The following is a 13,807-nucleotide window of genomic DNA, read 5'->3' as shown; positions in this document are numbered from 1 at the left end:
ACCCAGAGAAAAAGTAACTTTAGTGCCTGATGAAAACATGATTGTTTAGAGCACTGAAACTACAAATGAAAATGATTTATTTTCATAACTTACTAGTTGCACTTTGTCAGCTTTTGACCCAGCTGGCTTCCGCTGTCCTCCAGATTTACCTCCTGAACTATCAACCAGCTTCGGAACAGCAGCAGAGAAGAGACGCTCAAGCTCTGAAACGTCAAATTCTGGTGCACTAGCATATAAGAAGTGAACACCATCAATGGTGTGAAATGAAAATGAGATATGTAACTGCAATCAAATAACCATAAAACATAACTCAAAACAATAATTTTAAAGAAGATATGGTGGGACTGAAAACAAAACGGCATTCCAACCCATACAAGCCTTGACACATTTCAGAATGTAAGATTCCCAGAAACAGAGAAAATTTGTGCAGGAGGATCAAAGGGAAAATGATCATAGCAAAGAATCAAAATCCCCAACAAACACCACACAAAATCAGAAAGATATTAATAAAGAAAGTAGCAATACGTTGGTGGTTCTCCATATTTCTGTAATTCTGCCCACAAGCTTCCTTGCACTGCCCGTGTTACCTTCACCCAGTGTAGTGGCTTTAATGAAGACCTTCGAGGTGAAGCAGCAGACTGATTTGCACCTCCAGGACGTACAAGACCGCGTCCCCTTCCTGATGCTAAACTTCTTGCATCAGCTGGAGGAGGTGGAGCTCCACCTTTATTTCCAAATGGCGGAGGTGGAGGTGGTGCACCACCTGGAGGTCTAGGAGGAGGAGGAGCACCAGGTGCACGAGTAGTTCCAGGAGGTGGCGGTGGAGGTGGAGCTCCACCTGTAGGAGGGGGTGGTGGTGGTGGAGCACCTCCTCGCATTGGAGGTGGAGGCGGCGGTGGACCACGCATAGGGGCAGGTGGTGGCGGTGGAGCTCCACCAGGAGGTGGAGGTCCCTTTAATGGAGGAGGAGGTGGTGGAGGTGAAGCCCCACGTAAGGGAGGAGGTGGTGGCGGAGGTGGACCACCACGAAAGGGAGTAGGTGGTGGGGGGGGCGGAGCTCCACTAGGAGGTGGAGTTCCGTGTAATGGAGGAGGTGGTGGAGGTGGAGCCACACGTAAGGGAGGAGGTGGTGGCAGAGGTGGACCACCACGAAAGGGAGGAAGTGGTGGTGGGGGCGGAGCTCCACTTGTAGGAGGTGGATCTCCACGTGTAGGAGGAGGTGGAGGTGGAGGTGGGGGCAAAGCTCCCCACCTAGAAGGTGATGGTGGAGGAGGTGGAGGTGGAGGTGGAGGTAAAGCTCCCCCCATAGGAGGTAGTGGTGGAGGTGGAGCTCTATGCATCGAAGGAGGAGGTGGTGGAGGAAGAGGTGGAGCTCTATGTGTTGGAGGAGGAGGAGGAGGTGGAGGAGGTGGAGACAAAGCTCCACCCTTGCCTTGGAGGTGGTGGTGGTGGAGGAGGTGGAGATGGAGACAAAGCTCCCCCTTTAGGAGGTGGTGGTGGTGGAGGAGGTGGAGCTCTATGCGTCGGAGGAGGAGGTAGAACCTTAGGAGGTGGTGGTGGTGGTGGTGGTGGTAGAGGAGGTGAAGCTCTATGTGTCAGAGGAAGTGGAGGTGGAGGTGGAGGTGGAGACAAAGCTCCTATCTTAGGAGGTGGTGGTGGTGGAGGAGGTAGAGCTCTATGCGTTGGAGGAAGAGCTGGTAGAGGAAGAGATGGAGCTCTAAGCGTCGAAGGAGGTGGAGGTGGAGACAAAGCTGCCAACTTAGGAGGTGGTGGTGGTGGAGGAGGAGGTGGAGCTCTATCCGTCGGAGGAGAAGATAGAACCTTAGGAGGTGGTGGTGGTGGTGGTGGTGGTGGTGGAGGAGGTGGAGCTCTATGCGTCGGAGGAGGAGGTAGAACCTTAAGAGGTAGTGGTGGTGGTGGAGGAGGTGGAGCTCTATATGTCGGAGGAGGTGGAGACAAAGCTCCCCCCTTAGGAGGTGGTGGTGGTGGAGGAGGTGGAGCTCTATGCGTTGGAGGAGGAGGAGGTGGAGGTGGAGACAAAGCTCCCCCCTTAGGAGGTGGTGGTGGTGGTGGTGGAGGAGGTGGAGCTCTATGCTTCAGAGGAAGAAGAGGTGGAGGTGGAGGCAAAGCTCCCCACCTAGGAGGTGGTGGTGGTGGAGGAAGTGGAGCTACATGTGTTGGAGGGGGTAGAGGTGTTGGCACTGCAGAAGAGCTATTTGAAGAAGCTCCAGCCTGCCAAGGGGATGGAGGAGGTGGAGCAGGGGTAACAAACCCATCAAAAGTTTCCCTAAGGGAGACCATTCCACCAAAACGTGACGGTGGAGGGGGAGGAGGGACAATTGATCCAACTACATTTTTCATGGGAGGAGGAGGAGCCAGTGTTGGACCTTGAAGAGTCGCCCAAATGCTTGTAAATGGAGGCGGAGGAGGAGCGGGAGAGGGAGGGGGACGAGAAGGAGGAGGTAGTGTTGTTCTTTCAAGTATAGGGGGATGGGGAGGTGATCCTAGGGAAAAAGAAGGCAATGAAGTGTTAAAGGAAGGAACTGGTAGGAATGGGACCGAAGTACCTGCCCATAAAGGAGGTGGTGATGGTGATGATGAACTGGGAGTTGATGTATCCTCCGTAGATTTTGAAGGTGCTATACAAACAATTTTATGTTCTTCTACAGTTGGTTCAGGTAGATGGTCGGATGGAATTACATCTTCAGGACCAGCAACAACAGATGGAAGAGACTTTGGAGACTCACTTGTACCACAATCATTTGAAATAGCAGTAATGGAAAAAGTAGGTGGTGCACTGTTATATGTCGATGGAGGACAAGATGGCACATTCATAAAATTAGTCCAATGACCTTGGTCTGTTAGCATCCATTGAGATACAACAGTCTCTGGTTTTGTTGGTTTGGTAGAAACTCCTTCATTTTCTTGCTGTTTAATATTTTGTTTAGCTACAACTGGATCGGAAGATAATTTTGCATTGGAAATTAGCTGCTTCTTAGATGTGGGTGGGATCAATTTCTCGGGTTTTGGACTACAAAAATCTGTATTCAACTTTTGTTGCAGAACCATCAAATCTTTCTTCTGAGTAACAATATTCTCTGCATTCAGTTTACTGCCCATCTCAACCAGTTCCTGGTGCACGTTAGAAGTCACCACCTTGCTTTCCAATTCATGGCACACATTGGTAAGTGGTGATTCCATTTCTAATCTTCTGTGTGTATATGCATTTATTTCCAACTTGTGATTTCCATCATCAAAAGTTCTCTCTTGAGTTGTATGTAAATCAGAATCCTCCTGTATGACCTGTTTCTGATTCCCTTCACCCATTTCATTAACTTCAACGATATCAATACCCTCATTCCTTCCCTGTTTGGAACTCATACTAGAAGTCACTGCTTTTTTTTCCAAATCATGGTGCACATCAGTGAGCAGTGATATGGTTTCTAAGTTTCTGCTTTCATCAACATTTGTCACCAATTTTCTATTTCCATCATCAAAAGTGCTGTTTTCTTTTGTCTGTAAATCAGAGTCCTGCTTTCTGTCCTGTTTCTGATTCCTTTCATCCATTGCACTCTCTTTAACCGTTTGGAGATCAATATCTTCCTTCCTTTCTGGTTTAGAACTTACATCATAGAACATGCTTTCTGAAAGTTCTTGCACATCAGGATCCCCTTTTCCACTCTGCATATCTACATTGCTGAAGATCTCCTCCGCCTCATAAAACTCCTCTGTTGAAGCCCCTTCAGTCTCATCTCCATCTTCAGTTGCCACTTCTGAGGAGATATTAGACCCAACAGAATCTGAGTCTGAAAATAATACCTGGGTCCAGATACAAGTGTCAATAAACCTCATATAACATCAGAAAAATAAAATACTGTAGAAGAAGAACAATCACCTACCTCTGCTTTGAAGTCCACAGGAAACTGGTCCTTGGAATCCCACAAAACATCAACCTCATCACGGTTGAGTATCAACATATTTGAGCGGATAAATGCTGTGTTAAACATAACTCGGAACATCATTTCCTCACGCACCAGATCTTCATCCAAATGGATGCACTCAAGAACCACATCACCTTGAACACGGCATTGAATATCCATTTTCACAAGTGCACACTCTGCCTGCATTTACAGATCAGAATTCTTAAGAACCAACTACATTTATCTTTTAGGTTTCAGGTGTGAGAACTCAGCATTACCTGCCGATAGTGATAAACGTTTTTCTCTGTCTTTGCAGTTGAAAAAAGAATTTTTGAACTTCTATTAGTCACAGTTGAAGGGTCCTGACCATAAACACGAACAACTGGCCTGCAACCCTTTTCTTCATCAAACATGGGAAGGACTCTGAGAATAAGACAATCTAAGCTTAAAGGTGCATCCACAGATGGCCAATCGGAGTCCAGATTCCTTCTAGAGATGTACTGGAGATATCTCAGTTGTGAAGGTTGTGGGTCTAAAGGAGACAGCAGATGAAGGAGCTCCCTAGGAGCTTGCCTGTAAATCATTTCCAAAGTCTTCTGCTCCCCAGTATACTGTTTCCTATATAGCAGAAGACCTGCAAGCATGAAAGCAAGAACAGGCCATCCTCCTCTCTCACAGTGCACCAGCAGCACATTCTGTTGGCCTTCCAATGACAACCAGTTCTCACTTGACCGCAAGAAGTGATAGATCATCTCCCATGGTAACAAAGGACACCTCTCATATTGCCCAGGGTAGTCCATGACAGTCATGTCATACTGTGACAATATATCTGATATCTGGCTTCTCCTTTCTCCCTCTCTAAAATTGAATAACATGAAAGAGGCATCAGGATAGTGGTCATGTAGCTGGGCCACGATCCCACCCAAGTAAACTCTGTACTCGTCCTCTTCCAAAACATCCGTGGAGAAGCAACAGTCAAACACTGCACCACACACATACCAGGCAATCAGAATTTTGTTAAAGAGGGGAGGGAGGAAGAAATGAAAAGATAGAAGAGTCTAAAATGTTTATTTCCAGGATGAAAATTTTTCTCTTTTCCCATATGCTAAAAGATTTTGATTTCTGCAAAAATGTTTGCCAGTGAACATGAATAACTTGCAACTATTGAGGGACTGCTCCAGAAGTTCAACCCGTGAAATAAAGTTTTGGTAATGACAAGGCGAATCTGGAGCGCCAATGATAATGAATTATTGTGATGGGAAAAAGATAAGAAAATGAATTACAAGCTTGGCATTATCATACAATTTTGAAGCCCTAACCACTTACAAAAGATCCAATTATCTTAAAACACTAAAGAGAAAAGTCCTTAATATCAGAATAAGGTAAGCAGTTACTTTGCTTCTAAAACCTCAATTCTTTTCCTGTTTCAAAATTAACGCAAAAAAAATCCTCTACTTTTTCCACTCTAGATGAAAGTAAAGGGCGGCATGTGTTATGGAGCAGAAATTTTGCATGGCAAATACAGAAGAAACTCGTATGTAGAGCAAATGGTTGCTGATTCCAATACAAAGATGACACCAAATATGTCACAACAACAACTCAGCCTTATCCCAATTGGTCGGCTACATGGATCCTTGCCCTCCAATCAGCTCTATTCAAGGTCACACTTGATAAAGGCCTAAGCTGTAATACCCCGTGTTGGAATATGTAACCTAGAATACCGTGGTAGTATTTTGGTCCTTTTGGGCTTACTTAGTTGTTAAGTTATTAGGATTAGATTGCTGCTCTTATTGAGTCAGCTAGTTAGGGGTAATTATGTCTATTTCAGTCCCTTTGTAACTTTCCCCTCTATTTATCAATGAATTGAGCCATTCTATTCTCTAATTCTCTCTTTCTAACCCACAATTGTGCCAACATGGTATCAGAGCAGATCTAATCTAGGTTAGAAAGAAGAAAAAAAACCCTTTTTTTCTTCAACCGACTTCTCCCTCCTTTCCCTCTTTCTCGGTTTCACCTTCTTCTGGTTTTCTTCTTATCATCCTTGTAAGTGGGCAGCACTAATAAGGTAAAAACCTATGCCAATGATTTAGTTGCTGCCCTCCTCCATTCTATCTATTTTTTCCATTGAAATTTTGCTGGAAGCATACCTGCGGTTTGGAGTTTTTTCCAGAATTCCTTGAAGATCAGATTTTTCCACTCATGAAGGCTGATCCTCCATTGTTGGAGTCTCCTATGCAACCTTTTCCAGCACCTTTCTACCCTCTGCCATCTACTCTCCTTTCTTTTCTTTTCCAGCCTTGATTTACCCCAATCGATCTCCTTTATCAGGGTTTTTTTCAAAACCCTGACTCAATCGATTTTTTGGGTTCCTCCTTTTAGATGCAGCTGATTTTTGGGGGGTGATTCTCTACTACTATAAGCCCCACTTGACCTAAGTTTGGACCCTTTCTGATGGCTGGATTAGTTTTTACAGCAAAGCTTCCTTAACCTTCTAATTTGATTACTTGCTAAAAACCTTGACAAAACCCAGACTCCAATCGAATTTAGGGTTACAGGTTTTGACTTTTGCTGATTTTTGGAGGGTTGATTACTTCAATTACTAGGACCACTCGACCTCAATCTTGCACCTATCCAAATTTCTAGAAGACCCCTACCCCAATCGATCTCTATTTTTCAGGGTTTTCCAAAACCTTGACATTAATCGTTTTTTGGGTTAGGGTTACCTGCTGCTTCTGGAGTTTTTTAGAGGTGTTTCTACTATCAAGAGAGGCAATTTACTTCAAATTATTCATGGCTTGAAGAAGTTCTTTTAGACAAGATAGCTGCTGCCCAATTTTTTCTGCACCTTTTGGTGTTTCTCCCACTTGAAGATCAAGTCTCAAACCCTACAAGAGATTGGGTGTTCGTATTGGAGATCCATTCAAGCAGCTGTGGACAGCAACTATGCCAAGACATCATCACTTTGACAAGTCATCATCAGTTTTTTTTGAAGCCCTCTTCCCTACAATCGATCTCAACTTTCAGGGTTTTTCACAAAACCCTGACTCTAATCGATCTTAGGGGAAGGGATGTCCTATCTTGCTGATTTTTTTAGGGTACTTTTATCAACATCAAAGGAGTATTCAACCCAAATTACAGCATCATTCTTGAAGTTTTTTTTAAAAAAATTCAGGTTTCACTCTTATGGCTCGATTTCACCAACTATCAACCTATTTTTTTTAGTTCCTATATGGTTGGCTGCATCACTTACTATTGGATCTGCTGAGTTATTATCTTATACTTGCTGGTTCTATTGAGCTTTACTACATACCTTGCTGGTTCTATTCATTGGCTTCTGTAAACATGACTGGTTGACATGTTACTGCTGCCTTTATGAAGACTATTGCTGCCCTGTTCTTGAGACTAAGTATCCTACTATTGAAGATCGAATTTCTTTCATTGTTGAAGACTCGAATCTACTACCCTGGGGATCAGTTTATTTGGGATTACATCAGTGTGTTCCATAGTTATTGGTTGCAACTACGAATCTATTCAGTTGTGTGAAGTTTTCTCTACTGATTCAAATCCAACTTACTTTGAGAGCTTGATCCTAGCATTGTTCACTAATTCAGATCTGATCCAAGTTTTTTTTAAGTTTATAACATCAATTCTGCCTAGATATCTCCGTCAGTTCTATTTAGCATTTGGGAGTTTACAAATTGGAGTTTAGCACACTGGTTCTTCCTTGTGTGAAGATCGATCAAGTTTTGAAGAATGGTGCCTTCTCCTTATAACAAATCAGACCTGTTTTTTTATTCAGATCCGATCATTGGAGATTGGTGTTTCAGAGTTAGTTTGATCGATTAAAGATGGTTGAACATTATTGTGTTGCGTTGTTTTTTGTCTATGGTTCTTTATCCCACTGCTTTTTTTTCCTTACCCATCTCCCATACCATACCTTTGGCATTTACTAATAACCACTTTGGAAGTTTATGGTATAATCTACTTCGTCAGTACTTCCTCTTTTCCATTACCCATAGCACCTTTGGAGAACTCTGAAAGGTTATCGTTTTGCACTATCTCATTCATCATCTCTGTTATGTCCACATGTACCACTACATGTGAGGGGGAGATTATGTACAGTACACCTACAGGCATTGCAGATGCAGAACTTGCAGGAACACTTAGTGCAAAACATAGAAAATCAGTGTTTCCACCATTGCCATTGGGTATCCTTTATTATTGGGTTGAGTTTGCCGTAAGGGGGAGATTGAAGTATTAGAGTATTGAAGATATTTGAGGATTTGTTGCCTACCTATTTGAGGATTTACAGTTGGGTTGATTAGTTCCACTGCTTGCTGCTCTAGTTCTACACTTCAAGATTTTATGTCACTATGACAATCTGAGATTCATCACTGGACAGCTATTGAAGATTGGTGAAAGTTTGCTGATCAAGTCTGCCTAGTTTTTGGAGATCAATTATTTCAAGTTCTTGAAGGTTTATTTGGGAGCTTCATTCATCTGTCAAGCTGGACTCTGCTGTAACTCTATTTCTTCCTATTTTTGTTCAAGTTGGGCATTAGTACTTACACGCGCCAACTTGAGGGGGAGTATTAGAATGTTGGAGTTTTTTTTCTTATTAGTTCAAGCTGGATCTTCTTTCTTTACTTATTTGTATAATCCAGCTTGAGGGGGAGTGTTGGTCCTTTTGGGCTTACTTAGTTGTTAAGTTATTAGGATTAGATTGCTGCTCTTATTGAGTCAGCTAGTTAGGGGTAATTATGTCTATTTCAGTCCCTTTGTAACTTTCCCCTCTATTGTTGTGGAATTCCGTGAATACTGGCTTGATCAATGTGATCATAGCCCAGCCTTTATTTATAATATTGAAATCATATGACAGAAATACAACTAAGCAATGTGGGACTAGAACCCACATACAAGAAACATACTAGAAGAAGAGATAGATTTACCCTTGGACCCATATTACAACACTCCCCCTCAAGTTGGTGCATACATATCAAACATGCCCAACTTGTTAATTATAGGAAAAAATAACTTAGGACTGATTCCTTTGGTGAGGATATCAGCCAACTGATCACTAGACTGAATAAATGGAATACAGATTAGCCCTTGTTCCAACTTCTCTTTGATAAAATGCTGGTCAATCTCAACATGTTTAGTACGATCATGTTGAACTGGATTGTATGCAATGCTGATTGCGGACTTGCTGTCACAGTAGAGCCGCATAGGAAGATCAGTAACCATCCCCAAATCTTGAAGAAGCCCCTTGAGCCAAAGTAATTCACAAATACCTTGGGCCATAGCTCGGAACTCAGCTTCAGCACTAGATCGAGCTACAACAACTTGCTTTTTGCTTCTCCAGGTAGTTAGGTTTCCTCCAACAAATGTGCAATACCCGGATGTGGACTTCCTATCATCAAGACTGCCAGCCCAATCTGCATCAGTGTATGCTTCTATCCGGAGGTGGCTATGAGGAGAGAACAAGATTCCTTTTCCAGGAGATGACTTAAGGTAACGGAGAATTCTATATGTTGCTTCCAAGTGAGAAGAATGAGGATCATGCATGTATTGACTGACAAGGCTTACAGCAAATGTGATATCCGATCTAGTATGTGAGAGGTGATCAATCGGCCAACTAACTTCTGATAGCTGCCCTTGTCCACCGGGTCACCGTCCTTACTCTTCAAATGTGTGTTGGGCTCAAGGGGGTATCTGCTGGTTTACACCCAAGCATCCCTATCTCTTGTAACAAATCTAAGGTATATTTCCTTTGAGAGAGAGATATGCCCTTCGCTGAATAGGCAACCTCAATCCCTAAGAAATACCTTAATCTACCCAATTCCTTGACTTCAAACTCGGTGCCAAATAAGCCTTCAACTTCTGTATTTCTTGTGCATCACTGCTTGTGATCACTATATCATCAACATAGACAATCAGCATTGTCACTTGCTGTCCTACCTTCTTCACAAACAACGTATGATCAGCATTGCTCTACTTGTACCCATAAGCAATCATAGCCTTATGGAACCAGCCAAACCAAGCCCTAGGTGATTGTTTCAGACCATACAGGGCCTTCTTCAGTTTACATACCTTTCCCTGAGTTTTTGAAGAAGTAAAACCAGGAGGTATCTCCATGTAGACATCTTCTTCCAGATCTCCATGCAAGAAGGCATTCTTCACATCAAGTTGCTGGAATTCCCATCCTCAATTCACAGCACAAGAGATAATAACCCGTACAGTATTCATCTTTGCTACAGAAGCAAAGGTCTCTTGGTAGTCAATACCTTGGGTTTGAGTATACCCTTTGGCAATAAGCCTAGCCTTGTATCTCTCCACTGAACCATCAGCCTTGTGCTCCGCTACAAAGACCCATTTGCAACCAACAGGTCTTTTTCCAAGTGGAGGACTCACCAAATCACAGGTTTGATTTTTTTCAAGGGCATGCATCTCTTCATTCATCGTATCCTTCCATTTATGTTCGACTATAGCCTCCTGCCAGTTGTTAGGGACGGAAACAAAGGATAAAGAAGCTATGAAGGCATGGAAAGTAGGAGTTAGTGAGTTATATGACACAAAGTTGGAAATAGGGTGCAATGTACAACTTCTCTTTGATTTCCGAACAGCAATGGGTAAATCAAGACTGGGATCAATAGGGGGCTTACCAAAAATCTAACTAGGAGCAAGACTTGGAGCAAGAGCAGATGCCGATTGAGTAGGATCAGTGGTGGTGGTCTCTTTGTATAGAGGGCCATCCAGAGGAAAATCAGTTCCTTGAGTGTACACAATTTTTTCTTGTTGTAGCTGTCCCACTTCTTGTTCTTGACTAGTAACCCCTTCTTCGAATTCAACAGAGGTATCCTCTATAGTAGGTATTTCAATGTCTAGAGGAGCAATCAGCGGGACCTCTTCACCACTTATAATCTCCCCCTGCAGAGGTTCCGGCTGTTTAAAGTACGCTTCAGACTCCTGGAACACTACATCCATAGTGACAGACACTTTCCGGGTAGGAGGATGATAGCACTTATATCCTTTCTGGGTAGCAGAATAACCAAGAAATATGCATCGCAGTCCCTTGGGATCAAATTTTCCGTGTATATGACGATTCCTGGCAAACACGACACAGCCAAAGACTTTGGGAGACACAACAAAGGTTGATTTACCACAGAGCACATCCAAGGGGCAGCGACCATCCAAAACATGGGAGGGAAGCCGATTGATAAGATATGTAGCTGTAAGAATAGCATCACCCCAAAAGCGAAGAGGAACAGCCATAGTGAACATAAGAGAAAGAGCAACCTCCAGAAGATGGCGGTTCTTGCGTTCAGCCACCCCATTTTGAGCGGGAGTATCAACGCAAGAGGTTTGGTGAATGATCCCATGGCTGTCCAAATAAGACCAGAAGGCACCATCCATATACTCCTTCCCATTATTAGATTTGAGAATCTTGACCTTGGCATCGAACTGTGTCTCGATCATCTTATGAAATAAAGTGAAACAGGTAAAGACGTCACTCTTACTATGCATCAAATATACCCAAGTCGTCCGACTGAAACAATCAATGAAAGTGACAAACCATTGAAATCCAGAGCTAGACACACAACGGGCAGGGTCCCATACATTAGAATGTATCAAACCAAAAGGATGCAAGCTTCTATTGTCAGAAATTGGAAAAATGGTTCGAGTTTGCTTTGCCAAAGTGCAAGCATCACAAGAAAAATTATGTTTATTACATCTCTTCACCAAACTAGGAAATAAAGCAGACAAACTAAACGGTGGATGGCCCAAACGACGATGCCAATTATTTAATTCAAAGAGTGCAGTAATCAAAATCAAGATGCAGCCGAGATGTCAAAGCTGCCCGGGAACCGCTAAGCACGCATAAAACCACCAACCACCTTACCACATGCAATCGCATCGTCCGCTTCCAATTCCTGAAATAAACAATGGGTTGGAAAAAATGTTACTGTGCAGTTTAAATCCTTAGTTATGCTACTAATGGAAAGCAAATTAGTAGTAAACTTCGGAACAAATAGCACAGATGAAAGGGTAAGAGATGAAGAACACTGCACAGATCCCTTTCCCGAGATAGGAGAAAGAGACCCATCAGCAACTCGAACCTTACTATAACCAGATAAAGGAAAATAAGTGGAATAAAAAGAGGAAGAACCGGTCATATGGTCGGTTGCCCCTGAGTCAATTACCCAAGAATCGGGCATGACTTCCCACCAAATGAAATACCTGTGGAAGGTGTATTGGGATTAGTAGGTAGAGATAGAACCGAGGCAGCCATGGAAGGGGATACAGATGTCGAAGAAGACGAGTCCAAACGAGTCACCATATCCCGTAAATTTTGTAAATCCTCCATAACCTGTGACAGAGAATGATCAGGCTGATCCTCAGTAGTTGCCTGATGAGCACGGGTATCATTGGACCGATTGGAACCACCCCTACCACGGCCGCGAGTATCTGCAGGGCGACCATGAAGTTTCCAACAACGGTCCTTCGTATGCCATTCCTTCCCACAGTAATCGCATTTAATGGGAGGGCAATCACCAGATGACAGATCAGTGCTAGCAGAACGGGAAGAGCCCCCACAGGCAGACTGTGACCCAAAAATAAGAGCTGATCTCTCCAGAGTAACTGGGTGAACTATGGTTGTTCGTCGAATGTCCTCATCCGAAAGGATCGCATAGGCCTGTTCAAGAGTGGGGAGAGGTTCCCGATTCAAAATATTTAACCGGATATGATCAAACTCAATATTCAGCCCTGCCAAAAAATCAAAGACGCGTAAACCATCTTCCCACTTGCGGTAGGCCGTGGCATCAACATCAGTGGTAGCAGTGAAGGTGCCCAGAAAATCCAACTGTTGCCACATTGTACACATGGTATTGTAATACTGAGAAAGTGTTAACTCCATCTGTTTGGTAGAATGACTTTTTTGATGGAGTTCATAGCATTGGGCAGCATTCCCAACTTGAGAATAAGTATCTTTGGCTGTCTCCCATATTTTTGCAGCCGAGTCAAGAAGAAGGTACCGCCCAGCAATGTCTTGGTCCATAGAATTAACCAGATATGACATGACCAAGAAATTAAAATTCATCCAGCAATCCTGCGCAGAACCAGTCTCTGTAGGCCTGACCGTGGTGCCTGTGATGTAGCCAGAAAAGCCACGAGAACCAATCGCAAATAAACAGGAACGAGACCACATAAGATAATTGCTTCCATTCAACTTGATGGTGTTCACAGGAAACGGAGTAAAATCACATTGCGATGAACCATCAGATCCAAAAGAAGCAGAGGTGATCTTTGAAGCGTCAGGCATGGTGGCTGGAAAAAATCGTAGAACCCAAAAAACAAGGCCTCCAAAAACAATTAAAACATATGGAGAGAAAAAAAGGACCCTTGGTGGGAGTCAACTCATCACCAAGGGTGGGAAAAAATTAACGGCAAGGTGTGGGAGACCCTCTCGCAAGAAAGAAAGAAAGGCAAGAGGTGGGGGGCCCCCACTTAAGGTAAAGGCTTAAGAAGGGGGGAGGCCCTAGAAGGGCTGGCGGTAGTGGCGGAAGGGTTGGGAGGGCCTGGCGGGAGGAAAAAAAGGGCCGGCGGAGGTGGCGGAGGGTTGCTGGTGGTGGCGGAGGGCTGGCAGAAGGCTGCCGGGGGGTCGGAGAGCTGGCGGAGGTGGAGGAGGCTGGCAGTGGTGGCTGGCCTTAGGGCGGAAACACAAAGGAGAAGAGAGAGAAAAAAGAAAAAAAGGAAAAAAATTCTAATTCCCATATCCCCAGAATATTTTTTGCTCTGATGCCATGTAGAATTCCGTGAATATTGGCTTGATCAATGTGATCATAGCCCAGCCTTTATTTATAATATTGAAATCATATGACAGAAAT

General features: G+C 43.7%; 1 protein-coding gene across 1 annotated transcript in view; it reads right to left on the bottom strand.

The window, feature by feature from the left end:
* LOC122672086 (formin-like protein 20) overlaps window positions 1-13,242 on the bottom strand; it is a 72,426-nt gene extending 59,184 nt beyond the window's left edge. Inside the window, exons 1-8 of the mRNA XM_043869588.1 lie at window positions 12,159-13,242; window positions 11,821-11,851; window positions 11,081-11,466; window positions 4,199-4,902; window positions 3,900-4,121; window positions 1,433-3,819; window positions 526-1,332; window positions 94-226 (exon numbers count right to left, since the gene is read on the bottom strand). Of these exons, the coding sequence (XP_043725523.1) occupies window positions 94-226; window positions 526-1,332; window positions 1,433-3,819; window positions 3,900-4,121; window positions 4,199-4,902; window positions 11,081-11,466; window positions 11,821-11,851; window positions 12,159-13,242 (5,754 nt within the window). The remainder of the gene's footprint in view (window positions 1-93; window positions 227-525; window positions 1,333-1,432; window positions 3,820-3,899; window positions 4,122-4,198; window positions 4,903-11,080; window positions 11,467-11,820; window positions 11,852-12,158) is intronic.
* Between the last annotated feature and the right edge of the window lie 565 nt (window positions 13,243-13,807).

Source organism: Telopea speciosissima, chromosome 8 (genome assembly GCF_018873765.1).
Source record: "Telopea speciosissima isolate NSW1024214 ecotype Mountain lineage chromosome 8, Tspe_v1, whole genome shotgun sequence".
NCBI classification, from domain to species: domain Eukaryota; kingdom Viridiplantae; phylum Streptophyta; class Magnoliopsida; order Proteales; family Proteaceae; genus Telopea; species Telopea speciosissima.
Note: the sequence above shows the minus strand (reverse complement) of the source record. Positions and strands in the feature narration are given on the sequence as shown.